Here is a 21,140-nt window from a genome sequence, read left to right on the forward strand (position 1 = left end):
ATTTATGCTGAAACATTCAGCCCAACAACATAGCAGCAGTTTGTGTTCATTTACAGCAGCAGGAATCATTTTAATTCTTTGAGATGGGACTAGACAGAGTTTTGAGTTACTTTACTCTAGTAATCTTCATTCAATGTTAGTATTATTATTTATTTCATATAGAAATGACTTAATTTTCTATTTTTCTTCTTTTTTACTTTAACACCTATCTTTGTGTGTTCTTGCAGATTCCTGCAGTCAGACACTGATCGAGTCTGATCCAGTGATCATCAAACCTGATCAGTCTCATAAACTGACCTGCACAGCCTCTGGATTAGACATTAGTGGCTATTACATGGCTTGGATCAGACAGGCACCTGGAAAAGGGCTGGAATGGGTTGCAAGCATCTACAGTAGTTACATATATTACTCCAGTGCTGTTCAGGGCCGCTTCACCATCTCCAGAGACGACAGTAAGAAGCAGGTGTATCTGCAGATGAACAGCATGAGGACAGAAGACACTGCAGTTTATTACTGTGCCCGAGGGAGTTACAGCACACAGTGATACTTCCCCTTAGACATCAGTACAAAAACACAGACTTACTATAGACACATGAAAAGCTCACAGTCTGTTACAAAAAATGTTACAAAATTTAAACTTTAATTTTAAAATTTTTATTGTATGTTTCTTTTCTTTTTTAAAGCTGCTTTGAGAAAATATCCATTGTTAAATGTGTTATATAAATAAAGTGAATTGAATTAACAGATTAAGAACTACGGAAGTAGATGTTCACAAATCTAGGGGAAAAAATTAATATTAATTTCCCTATTAATTGATTTGGTTAAACCAAATGATTTACTATGTTACTGCTGATACTGTGTCTGAGTGTTTACTCTATTTTAAACCATGCTGATAAAAATGCTCCAATTCTGACTTCCTACTTTCTTTATTTTTATTTTTGGTCCATGTGAAAGTTATTTTTTAATTGGCAGCAAGAACATTATAATATTTTGTATCTGCACCTGTAGGGGGCAGCAGCTGCTTGTTTTCAAGAAGGATTCATGAAACTATGAAATCTAACAGCTGATTCATGCAAATTCACCCTGTTATAAAAATAGCACCCTTTTGCTCACATGACTTTCGTGTCACACAACTGAAGCAAAGATACCTGGATATAACCCTAAAGTGGGCGTGGCCTAAAGTAATTATTAGGAATGAAAATATAAATTAACTATTCTAAGCTCCTGAAAACGCTGGGAAAAGCCCACAGGTAGAAATAACAGCTCTGTCAGCGTACTGTGTTAATGTGGATCTGACCAACAAACTAGTAGACACCACAGTCCCAATACACACTGTAATACACACATCCCAGTCCCAATACACACTGTAATACACACATCCCAGTCCCAACAAACACTGTAATACACACACCCCAATCCCAATATAGACTGTAATACACACATCCCGGTCCCAATAAACACTGTAACACACACCACAGTCCCAATACACACTGTAATACACACATCCCAGTCCCAATACACACTGTAATACACACATCCCAGTCCCAATACACACTGTAATACACACATCACAGTCCCAATACACACTGAAATACACACATCACAGTCCCAATACAAACTGTAATACACACATCACAGTCCCAATAGACTATATAATACACAGATCCCGTCTCAGTACACACTGTAATAGACACACCACAATTCCAATACACACTGTAAAACACACATCCCAGTCCCAATACAAACTGTAATACATACATCACAGTCCCAATACACACTGTGATACACACATTCCAGTCCAAATACACACTGTAATACACACATCCCAGTCCCAATACACTATGTAATACACACATCCCGTCTCAGTACACACTGTAATAGACACACCACAATTCCAATACACACATTCCAGTCCAAATACACACCGAAATACACAAATCCCAGTCCCAATACACACTGTAATACACACATCAAAATACACAGCTTCTGTTATAGAAATGTAACTAACACCTTCTGAACACAGAAACTGTGACTTTATCGTGTGAGGCTCATTTTAGACAGTTGTTGATTGAACATGTTCAGTTCAGTTAATCACGGAGACACGTTAGTGTTTTGTTCATTTCACTCTATGACCAATTCTTCTAAGACGAAGAACGTTAATGTATAAATGAGTAAACCTGAGACTTCAAGATCATGATGATGCATTTCATGCAAATCCTCCACTTGTGTCTCTTACATTAAGGAGGTCTGTGTGAGTGTGTGTGTGTAGTGAGGAGGAGGAGAGCAGCTGAGCATTTTACTTCACTTCACATTTATATCAACAACAATGCTGTCATTATCAGTGTTGCTGCTGCTTTCAGCTACATTCTGTACGTCTCCGTGTCGGCTGAATGAATTTAGATTTAATTCTCGTTTCGTGAAAATGACTTGATGACTTTTGATGATGTTCTGTCGCTCTTATTCACAGGTGGCGTTGGAGGTGTGGAGCTCACTCAGACAGACTCTGTGCTGGTGAAGCCTGGAGAGTCGTTCTCCATCTCTTGTAAGATCTCAGTGTCGAGTTATTGTATTAACTGGATACGGCAACCTGCTGGAAAAGCACTGGAATGGCTCGGATATCTGTGTAGCGCTGATAGCACTGATCTCAAAGACACGATGAAGAGCAAGATCAGTCTCAGCCAGGACAAATCCAGCAGCACAGTTTATTTAAGAGGACAAAACTTTCAGGTCGAGGACACGGCTGTGTATTACTGTGCCAGACACACAACACTACAAACTCACTGAAGCCATGTACAAAAACATCCCTGGTCATTTTCCTCTCTCTACAGTACACATGTCCCCAGAGGGGTCTGGTATATATGAGCTAGCAGAGCTAAGACACTTCTGTAGTTCAAAGATATCTACATAAAGTTTCATCTTTGTCTCAACATTAAAATAAATTGTTGTCCTGAAAACAAGTGAATACACAGTTAATCCATCATTAATACAACACCAATCTATTCCAAAGCTTTTGTGCAGCTTCCTGAAGTGGATGTCGTATAATGTTATAATTATAATTCTTTATGTGCCTCTAGATGTCAGTCTTTGTAAAGAAACTCTCTCACTTTATACATTATAATCGTCCTCCAGCTTCATTTAACTCACCGGACAGATATTTGATTATTGGGATTCTGCAAAACTGATTCAGATTTAACTACAATAATCTGTGTTTTTTAGAAATGTTACAGCTATCGTTTAGATCAATTATAGCATAATCTACCGTCAAAAACAACGTTCCAAATAAAAAATCTTGTTGCAAGTTACGTTTATAAACCAACACATCCTCCATCAGATGAATCTCCTCCTCATGATTTAAATACATCTCAGATACATTCTCCTCCCATCATCAGCAGATAAACAAATCCAAGTGTCAGAGCTGGATCTCACTCTATTTATATGATGTGATGGTGTGTGTTAAACTTTGGAGAACAGAGAAGACTCCAGTCCAAACAACACACACCATGTTCTCTACATCTCTACTGCTCCTGCTGGCAGCTGCTTCTTGTGAGTGCTTTAACTAATTCATTCATTTACTAGATGAAGAATAAAGGTGCAGCATATATTGTGTGAGATATCACCATGTGTTTTCCTCCACAGATGTGCATGGTGAGGAACTGACTCAGCCTGCTTCCATGACAGTCCAGCCAGGCCAGAGTCTCTCCATCCAGTGCAAGGTTTCATATTCAGTTACGAGCCATTATACAGCTTGGATTCGACAACCTGCAGGAAAAGCTCTGGAGTGGGTCACACTTATGGGTTATAATGGTAACACTTACTACAGTGAGAAACTGAAAAGCAGGTTTCAGGTTTCCAGAGACACGTCCAGCAGCACAGTGACATTAACAGGACAGAACATGCAGACTGAAGACACAGCTGTGTATTACTGCGCTCGTGATCCACAGTGAAACGAATAAACAACATCCCTGTACAAAAACTCCTCATTCAGTGTTCACAATAACAACATACAAGACACAACACTGATCTATAGCGGGTCCTGGCTAGGTCCCCACTGGCAGATATATATATAATCCTGAAACTTAAAATATCAGAAATATTCCTGAGAAATCAGCGACTCAGGACAACTGTTGCTCATTCTCCAGTAACACGGATTATATTTATTTTCAACTTCATTTTAACTTTGCATCTGCAATCTTGAATCATTTTCTGTTATTTTTGTCTGCTTTGTATTGAAGCACAGGTTATATCCACATTTGACTAACAATTGCCTTATATTCTTCAAAAGGTCTGTTTTCACATAAATGCATCCTCACATATTTTACAACTCAAACATTTGTATGAAACCAAAAACAAGCATTTTCCCTTTAAACACCTTACATCTTTGTTCTTTTATCCAAAAGAGTATTTTTGTAATAACTACATTTTATAAGTGTTCACTTTATACAACAGAATAAATTCCATTTGCAGTTAAACTGTATTACATTTACTGTATTAGAACCCAAACTTCAATAATACACATACTGTATCTGTTGCATAACTTGGCGCTCAGTTCTATTAACTGAATCTGTATCATTATAACATTAACATGCGCGCCCCCATAAACAAGGCCGCAGTCGTAACTGGTCTTCTGTTGTGCATTCACATTTACCTTTTTACACTTTTAACATTGCACTACACACATAGCTGTTTTCCACACACACTGAAATAACCCACAAATGCCCCAAAACCATAAGGAACAACCAAGATAAACAATATGCGGACGTCGGCCACCATTTTCGCCACTGCGTATTGTTAAACTTTAACTGCTTACACATGACATACTTTTAGCTTACAGAATACACATCACTGGAGATTCATATTAACTGATAAACATCTGTAGTCACATAAAAGGTGTGTAACTAACCTGAAAATATCAGAAATATTCCTGAGAAATCAGCGACGCAGGACAACTGTTGCTCATTCTCCAGTAACATGGATTATGAGCTCATCTTGCTCTGCACCGCTAATTGTCCCAGTGTAACACTGTTCGTGGTCACTGCCACCCTGTGTCCAATTGATGAAGTACGTCATAGTGTTTTTATCCAATAATCTCTCATTAGTATTCCATTATATAAATAATAAAACCAAATACAATTGCAATAGAAGGAAAGGAACAAAAATAATAAAACTTATTTTGTGAGTGTCACAGATCTATCCGAGTCTTAGAAAATATAAAATAAGTAAGTAAGTAAGTAAGTAAGTAAGTAAATAATCCACAAATATGAACAAACAGATTGAAGTTTATTCATTCATTCATCTTCTACCGCTTATCCGAACTACCTCGGGTCACGGGGAGCCTGTGCCTATCTCAGGCGTCATTGGGCATCAAGGCAGGATACACCCTGGACGGAGTGCCAACCCATCGCAGGGCACACACACACTCTCATTCACTCACGCAATCACACACTACGGACAATTTTCCAGAGATGCCAATCAACCTACCATGCATGTCTTTGGACCGGGGGAGGAAACCGGAGTACCCGGAGGAAACCCCCGAGGCACGGGGAGAACATGCAAACTCCACACACACAAGGTGGAGGCGGGAATCGAACCCCGACCCTGGAGGTGTGAGGCGAACGTGCTAACCACTAAGCCACCATGCCCCCCAGATTGAAGTTTGTTAATTTAAAAAAAAAAAATTAATATAGATTTTAAACAATAATACAATTTTTTTAATGTTTCTGCACATGATAAACACTGTAATAATCATATCACTAACAAGAACTTATGATAATGTAGGTTGAAGGATTAGTTGCTGTTCCTCTCTGTTACATCATTTGGATCAGACAAGCTGGAAAAGCTCTAGAATGGATTGGGGCTATCTGGCATGATGCCAGTAAAACACTATACGGCAAAGACATTGCGGGACATTTGGAAATGACCAGAGACAACTCCAAAAACATGGTGTATCTGCAGCTGACTGGTTTGGGTGCCCAGGATTCTGCTGTTTATTACTGTGCTAAACACCACAGTGGTACAAACATGTTAATCAACCGTCCAAAATCCTCCCCAAGATGTGGTCAAAGAGAAAAGAGCTTTCAATATACGGTACATTTTCACAAGATCTGCAGGTGGCGCTACAGCACAACAAATATACTGTAACATTGTAGGTTTCTTTAAAGTACAACATATTCTCATATCCTCAGTCAGATCTAGATACTCCACAATTTCTATGTATTTCTGACACAATGAACACTGAGACTGTCTCTTATAGTCATATTCTATAAGGGACCAAAAGGGAAATAAATAACATTTAAAGAAAAATGTCAGACTTTAATTAGTGATTATTAAATACATACATTTAATAAAAGTTCCATAACATTAACTGTAACTATAAACGTAAAAAGAGTTCACAATATTCTTCTTTAATTAATAAATAAATTGTCACCGTTCACAAACTGCTGTTGTATAAGAGGAAAAGTGATCATAGTAATCAGTGCCATTGATTATTAGAAAATTATTATCTTCTTGTTTGTAGCAGTAACTTCATGTCACAGTAGAGCCAAATGGTGCAGAATTACACAATTTCATGGGTTTTGTTTGTACTTTACACAATAAATTATCAGCACCTGCATCCACCACCTCTACAATTCCTGACATCACACCACCTGGTCCTTGATTATTGTCCTATAACAACACACACATGTGTTTTACTCCTTACTGAATATGCTGATATGAAGAGTGTGTTCACTTCACATAAATTCACCTGAGAACATCTCTTAATGTTCCTAATATTATAGATTTATAATCACAGTTCAGAGATGTTCATGAGATTAGGAGGTTTTCACATTTAGAGGAATCTATCACATGTTGACCCTAAGATAAGGAGTGTCTCTATGCAAATGTCATTCTCTGCTATAGATTTAAGCAACATAGACCAAGAGCTTTTATAGACCAAGAGCTTTTATTATGATGACTAGTTGGGACTATATACTGTACTATTCATGCTTTTATTCCTCCTGATTGTGATGCCAGCTGCAGGAACACTACAGGTCGATGGTTCATTTCCTGAATTTAGAAACACAGAGTCTGTTCAGCAGCACAGAATCTGACGAGAGATCAAACTGAAATGTAGATGTTTACTGCAGCATCACTACTACAAACTCCTGGAATTAAAAATCACCTGTAGGGGGCAGCAGCTGCTTGTTTTCAAGAAGGATTCATGAAACTATGAAATCTAACAGCTGAAGTGTGTTTATGCAAATTCACCCTGTTATAATACAAAAACATCCTCTTGCTCACCCCAAGTTCAGATTCAGACATGTTCATATTCCGGTTCTTTAAATGACTCTGTAAATAAACTGCAGCTCATGTTCCCCGTTTTATGTGTTCAGGAGTCCAGAAGAGAACAAATGTCTGTGCTCTTATTAATAGAGAACAAAACTACTGGAATTAGAGGTGTAAGGATATATATACTGTAACTAATCATATAATCATTCAGTATCACCAGACAATAATCAGGGTAATGTATTCAGTCACTCGGTCATCATCATTAGGAAGTGTTTTATTGGGTCAGAGTGCAGGCTCCAGAGTCCATCCCAGGAACACTGAGCGTACATTCTGGTCATGTTACACATTCACACACTCATTCACCCCGAGGGGCAATTTACAGAAGACGAGTCACCTGCTTCACTCCTGATTCCATTTCTTGAAGCAGATTATTTTAGACTTTTGATTAAGAAAGAAGAAGAAGAAGAATAGTTTCAACGTCTAGCTGTTGTGATATTAGATTTCAGCTTTCTGTTCTGCTCACTAGAGATTACAAATCTTTAGGATTTAAAAACACCTGATCTAGAATCTTCTCAGCTCTTTCTCTCTGGATTCGTCAGATAAAGCCTCTAGAGGGTTTCAGCCTATACCAGAATGAACGTCATGTTCGGTTACACGGTTTGATTATAATGTTCAGTGTAGTTCAGGAAAGTGTTAATTACATCACAACACGTTCATATCATTATTAATAATAACAAACAGCTGAATTATTTCCCACATTAAATTGATATGGAGATGAAACGGGGTGTGAGTGTGATTAACAGCTGCAGAGCTGCACTCAACACAGCAATGTTTTGTCTGAAACACATGATGTTTTTATATCTCTAGTGGGTGTGTCATGCAAACCAAATCCTGTGTTTGAACCATTTATGCTGAAACATTCAGCCCAACAACATAGCAGCAGTTTGTGTTCATTTACAGCAGCAGGAATCTGTATCTGTTCCTAGTGTTTCGAGCCCTTTGTCATTTTTTCCCTTAATAAGCCCCTTTTTGTTATCAGTGCATATGGGTCTTTTTATCCTTTAAAACACCCCTGTTTCCTGACACAAGGTTACTTCCTCATATCATCTTAAAAAAAGTTCTTGACACATTGCCTCAGACTTGCTCATTAAGCATCAAATTTAGAGATAAATATTTATCTAACTTTTAAACTTAAAAAATTTTTTTTTTGTATTTTTCTCTAAAAGCTGCTTTGAGACAATATCTATTGTTAAATGTGCTATACAAATGAATTAAATTGAACTGACATATTGACAACTATAGAAGTAGATGTTAACTAAGCTAGAAAAAGAGCTCAGTGCCATAATCATTGAGACTAATATTGATTTCCCAATTAACTGATTAGAAATCTAAATCCAAATGATTTACTATGTTACTGCTGATACTGTATCTGAGTGTTTTCTCTCTTTTAAACCTTGCTGATGAAAATGTTCAGTTTCTGAATTCCTCCTTCTTTTTAAATTTTCTTTTTTTATTTTTACTGACAGCCAGAACATTTTTTATAATATTTTGTATCTCCACCTGTAGGGGGCAGCAGCTGCTTGTTTTTGTGAAGGATTCTATGAAATCTAACAGCTGAAGTGTGTTTATGCAAATTCACCCTGTTATAAAAAAAACAGCCTCTTGCTCACCCCAAGTTTGTGACACACGACTGAATCAAAGAGCATGATGATGGGGCTGAGGGTCACTCAGTACTACATCTTTGTTATAATGTTAACCAAAGGTACCTGAGACTTCTGTACTGTTTATTTCTTCCCTCAGAATATCTTGACTGTGTTGATGATGATCTTTGTTATGTTTTATCTGCTAGGTGTCAGCAGTGATGAGATCAGACTGGACCAGTCTCCTGCTGTAGTAAAGAGACCTGGAGAAACTGTGAAGATCTCCTGTAAGATAAATGGATATTCAATGACAAGCAACTACATACACTGGATCAGACAGAAACCAGGGAAAGCCCTGGAATGGCTTGGCAGGATGGATACAGGCAAAAATGCACCAATATATGCAGAGACTGTGAAGAACCAGCTCACTTTAACAGAAGACGTCTCAGCAAGCACACAGTACTTAGAGGCCAAGACCCTGAGGACAGAGGACACTGCGGTTTATTACTGCGCCCGAAGTCCCACAGTGACTGGAGCTGAGAAAGCAGCTGTACAAAAACCAGACACACATTGTAACTGAACTAACTAAAGTGGCTTCACTTATAATTCATAGAGAGATAAACACTCTGTATCTGTTTTCTACTCCAATTATCTATAAATATATGTGGCTATAACTCAAATATGGGTGTGGCATAAACTAGTTTTTTAAAAATATACATTTTTCATACATTTATATGCTCCTGAAAACACTGGAAAACCCAAAGGTAGAAATAACAGCTCTGTCAGCATACTGTGTTAATGTGGTTCTGACTGTTCCTCAAACCAACAAGCTAGTAGACATCCCAGTCCCAATACACACTGTAATACACACATCCCAGTCCCAATACACACTGTAATACACACATCCCAGTCCCAATACACACTGTAATACACACATCCCAGTCCCAATACACACTGTAATACACACATCCCAGTCCCAATACACACTGTAATACACACATCCCAGTCCCAATACACACTGTAATACACACATCCCAGTCCCAATAAACACTGTAATACACACATCCCAGTCCCAATACACACTGTAATACACACATCCCAGTCCCAATACACACTGTAATACACACATCCCAGTCCCAATACACACTGTAATACACACATCCCAGTCTCAATACACACTGTAATACACACATCACAGTCTCAATATACACAGCTTCTGTTATAGAAATGTAACTTACACCTTCTGAACACAGAAACTGTGACTTTATCGTGTGAGGCTCATTTTAGACGGTTGTTGATTGAACATGTTCAGTTCAGTTAATCACAGAGACACGTTAGTGTTTTGTTCATTTCACTCTAAGACCAATTCTTCTAAGAGGAAGAACATTAATGTATAAATGAGTAAACCTGAGGATTCAAGACCATGATGATGCATTTCATGCAAATCCTCCACTTGTGTCTCTTACATTAAGGAGGTCTGTGTGAGTGTGTGTGTGAGTGTGTGTGAGTGTGTAGTGAGAAGGAGGAGAGCAGCTGAGCATTTTACTTCACTTCACTTTTATATCAACAACATGCTGTCATTATCAGTGTTGCTGCTGCTTTCAGCTGCATTCTGTACGTCTCCGTGTCGGCTGAATGGATTTAGATTTAATTCTCGTTTCGTGAAAATGACTGGATGACTTTTGATGATGTTCTGTCGCTCTTATTCACAGGTGGTGTTGGAGGTGTGGAGCTCACTCAGACAGACTCTGTGCTGGTGAAGCCTGGAGAGTCGTTCTCCATCTCTTGTAAGATCTCAGTGTCGAGTTACTGTATTAACTGGATACGGCAACCTGCTGGAAAAGCACTGGAATGGCTCGGATATCTGTGTAGCGGTGATAGCACTAATCTCAAATACACGATGAAGAGCAAGATCAGTCTCAGCCAGGACAAATCCAGCAGCACAGTTTATTTAAGAGGACAAAACTTTCAGGTCGAGGACACGGCTGTGTATTACTGTGCCAGACACACAACACTACAAACTCATTGAAGCCCTGTACAAAAACATCCCTGGTCATTTTCCTCTCTCTGCAGTACACATGTCCCCAGAGGGGTCTGGTATATATGAGCTAGCAGAGCTAAGACACTTCTGTAGTTCAAAGATATCTACATAAAGTTTCATCTTTGTCTCAACATTAAAATAAATTGTTGTCCTGGACACAACTGAATACACAGTTAATACATCATTAATACGACACCAATCTATTCCAAAGCTTTTGTGCAGCTTGCTGAAGTGGATGTCGGTGTAACTCATAATTTAAGCTATTATTATAATTATAATTCTTTATGTGCCTCTAGATGTCAGTCTTTGTAAAGAATCTCTCTCACTTTATACATTATAATCGTTCTCCAGCTTCATTTAACTCACCGGACAGATATTTGATTATTGGGATTCTGCAAAACTGATTCAGATTTAACTACAATAATCTGTGTATTTTAGAAATGTTACAGTTATTGTTTAGATCAATTATAGCATAAATATTGTAAGAAAACATGTTTACAACTCCAAAGACAACGTTCCAAATAAAAAATCTTGTTGAAAGTTGAGTTTATAAACCAACACATCCTCAATCAGATGAATCTCCTCCTCATGATTTAAATACATTTCAGATACATTCTCCTCCCATCATCAGCAGATAAACAAATCCAAGTGTCAGAGCTGGATCTCACTCTATTTATATGATGTGATTGTGTGTGTTAAACTTTGGAGAACAGAGAAGACTCCAGTCCAAACAACACACACCATGTTCTCTACATCTCTACTGCTCCTGCTGGCAGCTGCTTCTTGTGAGTGCTTTATCAAATTCATTCATTTACTAGATGAAGAATAAAGGTGCAGCATATATTGTGTGAGATATCACCATGTGTTTTCCTCCACAGATGTGCATGGTGAGGAACTGACTCAGCCTGCTTCCATGACAGTCCAGCCAGGCCAGAGTCTCTCCATCCAGTGCAAGGTTTCATATTCAGTTACGAGCTATGAAACAGCTTGGATTAGACAACCTGCAGGAAAAGCTCTGGAGTGGATTGGATACATCTATACTGGTGGGAGTACAGCTTACAGTGAGAAACTGAAAAATAAGTTCAGCATCTCCAGAGACACTTCTACTAACAAAATAACAATTGGAGGACAGAACATGCAGACTGAAGACACAGCTGTGTATTACTGCGCTCGAAGACCACAGTGAGACAAATAAACAACGTCCCTGTACAAAAACTCCTCATTCAGTGTTCACAATAACAAGACACAACACTGATCTATCCAAATGTTAGAAAATGTAAAATAAATAAATAATCCACAAACGAGAACAAAGAGATTAAAGTTAGTTCATTTTTTAAATAATTGTAATAAAGATTTTAAACCATAATACAAAATTTTTAATGTTACTGCACATGATAAACACTGTAATAATTATATCACTAACAAGAACTTATGATAAAGTAGGTTGAAGGATTAGTTGCTGTTCCTCTCTTTTACATCATAATGACTCCCACATGATTTCTATCATGACGTTATGATGCAAATCCAGACTGCTGTGTGTCCATGCAGTATTTATGTGCAGCTGAGCTGAGTGGAGCGATCGAGTCTCATCAACACTCACCATGAAGATCCCACTCTCCTTATTCCTGCTACTAATCAGCCTCATAGGTGAGTTCTCATGCTGAATCTGCAGTATATTTTATTATTTATTTTAAAATACACTAATGTTGCTCTTTTTTCTGTATCAGGTATTCAGTGTCAGAGTCTTGAGTCTATTCCCACTGGTTCAGTGGTGAAAAAAACTGGGGAAACTCTGAGTCTTTCCTGTAAAGGATCTGGGTTTAACTTTGGTGGCTATGGCATGAACTGGATCAGACAACAAGCTGGAAAAGCTCTAGAATGGATTGGGGTTATCTGTCTGATGCCAGTAAAACAATATACGCCAAAAACATTGAGGGACGTTTGGAAATGACCAGAGACAACTCCAAAAACATGGTGTATCTGCAGCTGACTGGTTTGAGTGCCCAGGATTCTGCTGTTTATTACTGTGCTAGAAACCACAGTGGTACAAACATGTTAATCAGCTGTAGAAAATCCTCCGCAAGATCTGCAGGTGGCGCTACAGCTCAACAAATATACTGTAACATTGTAGGTTTATTTAAAGTACAACATATTCTCATATCCTCAGTCAGATCTAGATACTCCACAATTTCTATGTATTTCTGTGACACAATGAACACTGAGACTGTCTCTTATAGTCATATTCTTACAGAGGAACCAAAAGGGAAATAAATCAGAATCAGAATCAGAAAAGTCTTTATTGCCAAGTATGTTTTCACATACGAGGAATTTGTTCTAGTACAGGAGCTCCACAGTGTATACAGAATGGCAATGATAAGAAATGAACACATATATAATAGACAGTTGTATGTACAGTGGAAAAAAAGAATGTGCAAAATGAAATATAAATTTGCAAATTCAAATATAGATGTGCAAATTAAAATATAAATGAGTACTTGTAAACAATGTAAGAATAGGGTTTGTTCTGTGTATGTTAAGTGTTCATCAGATGGATTGCCTGAGTGAAGAAACTGTTCCTATGTCTGGTCGTTCTGGTGCTCAGGGCTCTGTAGCGTCGACCAGATGGCAACAGTTCAAAGAGGGAGTGTGCTGGATGTGAGGGGTCCAGAGTGATTGTCTTTGCCCTTTTGCACACTCTGGAGAAGTACAGATCTTGGAGAGTGATGAGAGTTGTGCCAATGGTTCGCTCAGCAGTCCGGACTACCCTCTGTAGTCTTCTGAGGTCAGATTTGGTAGCTGAGCTGAACCAAACAGTCATTGAGGTGCAGAGGATGGATTCCATGATGGCAGTGTAGAACTGTTTCAGCAGATCCTGTGGTAGGTTGAACTTCCTCAGCTGGTGAAGGAAGTACAACCTCTGCTGGGCCTTTTTCACAATGGAGTCTATGTGAATGTCCCACTTCAGGTCCTGGGAGATTGTGGTTCCACGGAATCTGAATGACTCCACTGCTGTAACAACAGAAAAATGTCAGACTTTAATTAGTGATTATTAAATACATACATTTCACAAAAGTTCCATAACATTAACTGTAACTTTAAACATAAAAAGAGTTCACCATATTCTTCTTTAATTAATAAATAAATTGTCACCGTTCACAGACTGCTGCTGTATAAGAGGAAAAGTGATCATAGTAATCAGTGCCATTGATTATTAGAAAATAATTATCTTCAGGTTTGTAGCAGTAACTTTATGAATTGAATATCTCACACAACATCCATTCACACTCAGCACTCAGGCTTTAACTCTTCATCCCAAATGAACAAAAACCATCCAAAAACTCCTCAATCTAAATCTAATAATTAATAAGATTCCCATGCAATTAAATGTAAAATATGAACATTGTGTAATTTGATTATGTATTTTTGTCATGTACAAATGACTAGGAAGAAAACAAACAAAAAGTTTTTTATCATCTCACCAAATGAGTTTTATTAATTGATCATTGGAAAACCAGAATTAGCTAAAATGTAAACTTTAAAATTTTTATTTTATGTTTCTGTACTTGTGTAAAGCTGCTTTGAGACAAAGTCCATTGTTAAATGCATTGCAGAAATAAATCGAGCTGAATTGACAGATTGAGAAATATGGAAGTAGATGTTTACAAACTAGAAAAAGAGCTCAGTGCCATAATAATTGAGACTAATATTGATTTCCCAATTAACTGATTATTTAAACCAAATGATTTACTATGTTACTGCTGATACTGTATCTGAGTGTTTTCTCTTTTAAACCATGCTGATAAAAATGATCCATTACTGAATTCCTACTTTCTTTATTTTCATTGCTGGTCCATGTGAAAGTTTTTTTAATTGACAGCCAGGACATATGAAACATTTTCTCATTTAAGGTGTGTATCATCTGACACCAGGTCTTTTTGCCACTAGAGGGCAGTCTGTACAAACTCAACCATCTCCATCTGTTTCCATCTGCACATTTAGACAATCTCTCTTTTCACATTCTGCTCTGACTGCATCCAGCATCATGACACTCGGATTAAACTCAGTTACATAAAATGTCTGTGGTGACCTGTTTAGTGTTGATCAGTAAATAAGGCTCTTTATTATGGAAAACCTGATTTCATGGAAAATTCAAGTGGAGTCGATCGAGTGAAATGAATGATTGTCTAATTTTATACAAACAAAAGCCTGATTAAACATTTGATTGATTTAGATCTTGTACGTATCAATGTTCAAAAGGATCCTCAAGCATACATAATAATTATTATGCTAAAATTAATTTGTGTTCCTTGTTTCCTTCATTGAGTCTTTAAGATTTCTGGTTTGGGAAAATGACAGTATTTGATAAAAAGGCTGCTGTTCCATTATGAATTCAGATCAGATGAATCTCCTCCTCATGATATAAATACATTTCAGATACATTCTCCTCCCATCATCAGCAGATAAACAAATCCAAGTGTCAGAGCTGGATCTCACTCTATTTATATGATGTGATGGTGTGTGTTAAACTTTGGAGAACAGAGAAGACTCCAGTCCAAACAACACACACCATGTTCTCTACATCTCTACTGCTCCTGCTGGCAGCTGCTTCTTGTGAGTGCTTTATCAAATTCATTTACTAGATGAAGAATAAAGGTGCAGCATATATTGTGTGAGATATCACCATGTGTTTTCCTCCACAGATGTGCATGGTGAGGAACTGACTCAGCCTGCTTCCATGACAGTCCAGCCAGGCCAGAGTCTCTCTATCCAGTGCAAGGTTTCATATTCAGTTACGAGCTATGCTACAGCTTGGATTCGACAACCTGCAGGAAAAGCTCTGGAGTGGATTGGAATCAGCTGGAGTGGTGGGAGTACAGCTTACAGTGAGAAACTGAAAAATAAGTTCAGCATCTCCAGAGACACTTCTACTAACACAATAACAATTGGAGGACAGAACATGCAGACTGAAGACACAGCTGTGTATTACTGCGCTCGTTACACACAGTGAGACGAATAAACAACGTCCCTGTACAAAAACTCCTCTTTCAGTGTTCACAATAACAGGACACAAGACACAACACTGATGTATACAAATCTTAGAAAATGTTAAATAAATAAATAAATAAATAAATAAATAAATAAATAAATAAATAAATAATCCACAAATGAGAACAAAGAGATTAAAGCTAGTTCATTTTTTAAATAATTGTAATAAAGATTTTAAACCATAATACAAAATTTTTAATGTTACTGCACATGATAAACACTGTAATAATCATATCACTAACAAGAACTTATGATAATGCAGGTTGAAGGATTAGTTGCTGTTCCTCTCTGTTACATCATCATGACTCCCACATGTTTTCTATCATGACGTCATGATGCAAATCCAGACTGCTGTGTGTCCATGCAGTATTTATGTGCAGCTGAGCTGAGTGGAGCGATCGAGTCTCATCAACACTCACCATGAAGATCCCACTCTCCTTATTCCTGCTACTAATCAGCCTCATAGGTGAGTTCTCATGATGAATCCCAAATATATTAGACATTAGTTTTCTTTTTAATTACACTAATGTTGTTCTTTTTTCTGTATCAGGTATTCAGTGTCAGAGTCTTGAGTCTATTCCCACTGGTTCAGTGGTGAAAAAACCTGGAGAAACTCTGAGTCTTTCCTGTAAAGGATCTGAGTTTAACTTTGGTGGCTATGGCATGAACTGGATCAGACAACAAGCTGGAAAAGCTCTAGAATGGATTGGGGTTATCTGGTATGATGCCAGTAAAACAATATTCACCAAAAACATTGAGGGACGTTTGGAAATGACCAGAGACAACTCCAAAAACATGGTGTATCTGCAGCTGACTGGTTCGAGTGTCCAGGATTCTGCTGTTTATTACTGTGCTAGATATCACAGTGGTACAAACATGTTAATCAGCTGTACAAAATCCTCCCCCAGATGTGGTCAAATAGAAAAATGCATTCAATATAAAGGCCATTTTCATAAGATCTGCAGGTGGCGCTACAGCTTAAAAAAATACCGCATACTATAACATTGTAGGTTTCTTTAAAGTGCAACATATTCTCAAATCCTCAGTCAGATCTAGATACTCCATATTTTTTATGTTTTTCTGTGAGACTGTCTATTATTGTCAAATTCCCACAAAGGAACAAAGAGGGAAATAAATAACATTTTAAAAAAAAATGTCCGAATTCAGTCAGTGATTATTGAATACATACATTTCACAAAAAATTCCCAATAACTGTGACTATAAACGTAAAGTGCAGTGCTGCAAAAAAACCTCATCACAATTCACTTCTTTAATTAAATAACAACTACATTTTACTGAGTAACTAATCCTCATATTACAAAAATTTCAACATAGACACCAACACTGGAATTAATAATAATAATAATAATAATAATAATAATAATAATAATAATAATAATAATAATAATAACCTTTATTTTCTATAGCGCCTTTAAAAGAACATCTCAAAGCTCTTTACAAAAGCAAAATAAAAGCAACAAAATTACACACATAATATAAAGATTAAAATTAAAGCAACAAAAATAGACAATAAAATAAGCACTATGTAAAATTACAATTAGTCAAATTAAAAGCTACTCTAAAAAAAATACGTTTTAAGCAGAGATTTAAAAGTGCCAAGAGATGTTGCTTGCCTTATCTCAGTTGGTAGTGAATTCCACAGTTTTGGAGCTAGTGAAGAGAAGGCCCTATCTCCCATCGATTTTAAACTGAGTTAAAGGAACAGTTAAAAGACCAGTTTCCGAAGAACGAAGATCGCGAGATGGAATATAAGGAATTAAAAGATCAGCCAAATATTGCGGAGCTAACCCGTGTAAGGCCTTGTAGGTAAGCATCAGAATCTTAAAATCAACCCTAAACCTAACGGGGAGCCAGTGCAAGGACTCCAGAACGGGAGTAATGTGATCTTTTAACTTTGTTCTAGTAAGTATTCTCGCCGCCGAATTTTGCACTACCTGTAATTTATTTAAGGTAGCTTTAGACACCCCAGTCAACAAGGCATTGCAGTAATCAATACGGGAAAACACAAAAGTGTTGATCAGTCTCTCAGCAACAGAAAATGACAGAATTGGACGCAATCTGGCAATATTTCTGAGATGGAAGAACGAAGTTTTAACTAGGAATGAGCGAGTACAGCATTATCTGTATCTGTATCCGTATCTGTTAACCATATGAATTATCTGTATCTGTATCTGTACTAGAAGTAGGCGGGGCTTGTCTTGAAATGGGCGGGGCTTTAAACGGTAATAATTAATTTGTAATATTTATAACACTAGCTTACTACCTTTATGTTTTTATGAAATACAGCAAAAACTTGTCAGACACACAGTGTCTGGTTACTGGTTAGAGACAGCTGAAGGTTTAAAAAAGAAAAAAATCTCCGACAGGCAGAGACGCAATGCGAGTCGCATTCTACCAAGCAAGCACCACGTCTGAACGAACCCACATTTACCAGAACTCTACTGGTTAGCAGTGTTGAGATGTAACAAAGTACAAATACTTCGTTACTGTACTTAAGTAGAAATTTCATGTATCTGTACTTTACTTCGCTATTTAAATTTAATGTATGTCAACTTTCACTTTCACTTTTACTCCACTACATTTTCTAGATAAAATGTATACTTTTACTCCGCTATATTTCCACTAGGCATCTTCGTTACTCGTTACTACAAAATAAAAAAAATAATAATAAAATTGCGACTGCAATAAGGGAGGTTTAGCGAATCACTGCTCCTAGATTGCATTACGCAGCTCCGCACGCTCTATTTCAGCGTAATGTTACCAAAAGGAGGCGGAAGCACAACTGAACCTGAGCCACAACAGAGCCACATTTTTTACTGTGTTACCACAAAGAGCCACATCATACACATGGGCACAAATGATCATCACCTTTTTTCCCTGCCATTTTGAGAGCAAACTTGACACAAATTGTTTACTCAAATGATCTTGCTCCTACTGGGAAACTTTGAGGTATTTTCTCGTGAACCACAGTGAGACAGAATAGTGGATTCCTCTTACAAAAACCTTATGAGACATGTTACAGACATCCTCTCAGTGTAACTAATAAATCATCTCAGTCACACTTTCACTTTCTTCCACTGGAATGAAGTCAGAATCGTTTGCAGCATTTTAAAACACAGTCACACAAAGTCATTTTTAAATAAAAAAGAAAACATTATTGAAAGAGTCTTCATTCTGAACCATTATTTATCCCTTCATTTTACAGGATTTTTAACCAGCAGTTGGAATCAGTGTTTAATGAGTGGATTCAAAAATAAAGCATGTTTCCAGCAGTGTGTTGTGTTTAACACACAGTCTGTTCTCATAAGCCCTATTCGGACGGGAACAACGTTTGAGTTAGATTTTTTTTCAGCCAATGTCTGTCATTTCGTGTATGGATTCAGACGGGACTAACATCTCTGTGTTTATTACGGAGGTAGGAGTGTCTGTGTTGTACATGTGGTCGTTGCACAAGACCACATGTCCAGGATGCGTGGATTGCGTATGGTCATATTTCTATATAGAACTCCTTATAAACCCACTGGAATAAATACGTTTTTATACAATTTTCACGTTATGTAATTGACTATAGAAATGAAAGTACTCTTACCTGAAACTGATTACAGTAGCCAGTATTAACAATTTACGTGATTTGGCTCTTCTTGTTGATTTCATTTTTTTATTTCTTCGCAGGGTAGCAAACACATTTACATCCATTATTGGTGTGCAGAAAGCAGAAACTTGAATACCGGTGTGTAAGGGTTAATACGGTAGTTCATGTTGACTGAAACAGACAAGAAAACACGTTTTGGAAAAAACATTTTCGGCAATCACAGACATTCGCATTCAGACGGGATTATATTTCTCAGAGGAGCGCCGATTTGCTGAAAAACAGTAGGCAATTTGCTCTGGAATTTTTACACAGGTCATGTGAGAAAAAGACAGAAATGGCAGATTTGGACGGGATTAAAATCACAAAGTACGTCTGTGAAACTGAAATTTCTCTAACGACCCCCTGTAAAACTAGTCCCGTCCGAATAGGGCTATAGTGTGAGGTTCAATAACTGAAACAACTGAAGGAGGCAACAGAGCTCAACAAAAATGGTGTGTGATTTATTCACACACCATTTAAGCAACATGTTGTGGATGAAAGGATTGACTGTGTAATAAATATGAGAACATGTTCTCCTGGGATTTACATCATTACATTCTTATTCTTATTAAGACGTTACAGCGGTATTTTATCACCATCTCATCTCATCCACACTGTTTCATCAGCTACATTGTAAGAAACTAATATTTTGTGATTGTGTTGTTTTAACATTTGTAGGAAATGCCTCATGTCTTCTGAAAGCCTAAACACTGTCATGCAAATCAAACCCCTTCATAAATGATTAGAGGTGTTCTCAGGAGAAGTGAGGGTCTGGGTTCAGGTTCAGATCAAACCATGTTCTCTACACTTCTACTCTTGCTGTTAACAGCTACATCTGGTAAGTGTGTGGAGAATTTTGGAAGATATGCAGATCATTTTCTACATTTTCCTTATTTGTTTGATAGAATGCAGCTGAATAATGGCATGATTGTTGTTCACAGGTATTAAATGTATTGAACTGGTTCAGCCTGCAGTCATGCTGGTTAAGCCTGGAGAATCATTTTCAGTCCCCTGTAAGATCACTGGATACTCAGCCACTAGTTACTGTACTAACTGGATACGACAATCAGGACAAAAACTGGAATGGATCGGCTGGTACTGCAGCTCCAGTAATACTGGCAGCAGCGATTCACTAAAGAACAAGATCCGTTTCTCAGCTGAAGCCTCCACCAACACTGTGACTTTACATGGGCAACAATTTCAGACTGAAGACACAGCTGTTTATTACTGCGCTCGTAACTCACAGTGAGACAGATCAACAAAGACACTGTACAAAAACATCCAATACAGAAGTCTGTTAGAGGCAGAAACTGTGTCTTACTTTAATGTTTCACCTTCTGAGTTTCTCAGAAGAGTGAGAAAACGACATCAGCTAACTTTCTGTCAGTTGAATGGATGAGATTGCAGTGCTAATTTTGGACCTACATTTAGATGTTAAATGTATAATTTTTAAATCTATTAAAGAAACCCTGACATCTCTACATCACATTATATT

General features: G+C 37.5%; 1 pseudogene and 7 gene segments (V, D, J or C); all 8 read left to right on the plus strand.

Annotated features, from left to right (window-relative positions):
- The first annotated feature begins 83 nt into the window (after positions 1 to 83).
- Positions 84 to 544, plus strand: LOC132860738 (Ig heavy chain V region 6.96-like). The segment is given in 2 exon segments: positions 84 to 135; positions 228 to 544. Coding segments are annotated over 2 exon segments (369 nt in total).
- Positions 545 to 2,326: 1,782 nt separating this feature from the next.
- LOC132860739 (Ig heavy chain V region PJ14-like) lies at positions 2,327 to 3,182 on the plus strand. The segment is given in 3 exon segments: positions 2,327 to 2,369; positions 2,468 to 2,754; positions 3,075 to 3,182. Coding segments are annotated over 3 exon segments (438 nt in total).
- A 318-nt stretch (positions 3,183 to 3,500) lies between these two features.
- LOC132860740 (Ig heavy chain V region 5A-like) lies at positions 3,501 to 3,944 on the plus strand. The segment is given in 2 exon segments: positions 3,501 to 3,543; positions 3,637 to 3,944. Coding segments are annotated over 2 exon segments (351 nt in total).
- Positions 3,945 to 8,976: 5,032 nt separating this feature from the next.
- Positions 8,977 to 9,486, plus strand: LOC132860741 (immunoglobulin heavy variable 1-69-2-like). The segment is given in 2 exon segments: positions 8,977 to 9,028; positions 9,116 to 9,486. Coding segments are annotated over 2 exon segments (423 nt in total).
- Positions 9,487 to 10,477: 991 nt separating this feature from the next.
- Positions 10,478 to 10,935, plus strand: LOC132860742 (Ig heavy chain V region 914-like). The segment is given in 2 exon segments: positions 10,478 to 10,520; positions 10,619 to 10,935. Coding segments are annotated over 2 exon segments (360 nt in total).
- Positions 10,936 to 12,548: 1,613 nt separating this feature from the next.
- LOC132860743 (immunoglobulin heavy variable 3-30-like) lies at positions 12,549 to 13,218 on the plus strand (annotated as a pseudogene).
- Positions 13,219 to 16,413: 3,195 nt separating this feature from the next.
- Positions 16,414 to 20,352, plus strand: LOC132860744 (immunoglobulin heavy variable 3-33-like). The segment is given in 3 exon segments: positions 16,414 to 16,459; positions 16,544 to 16,861; positions 20,324 to 20,352. Coding segments are annotated over 3 exon segments (393 nt in total).
- Positions 20,332 to 20,894, plus strand: LOC132860745 (immunoglobulin heavy variable 1-8-like). The segment is given in 2 exon segments: positions 20,332 to 20,483; positions 20,587 to 20,894. Coding segments are annotated over 2 exon segments (408 nt in total).
- Positions 20,895 to 21,140: the final 246 nt, after the last annotated feature.

Source organism: Tachysurus vachellii, chromosome 18 (genome assembly GCF_030014155.1).
Source record: "Tachysurus vachellii isolate PV-2020 chromosome 18, HZAU_Pvac_v1, whole genome shotgun sequence".
NCBI lineage: Eukaryota > Metazoa > Chordata > Actinopteri > Siluriformes > Bagridae > Tachysurus > Tachysurus vachellii.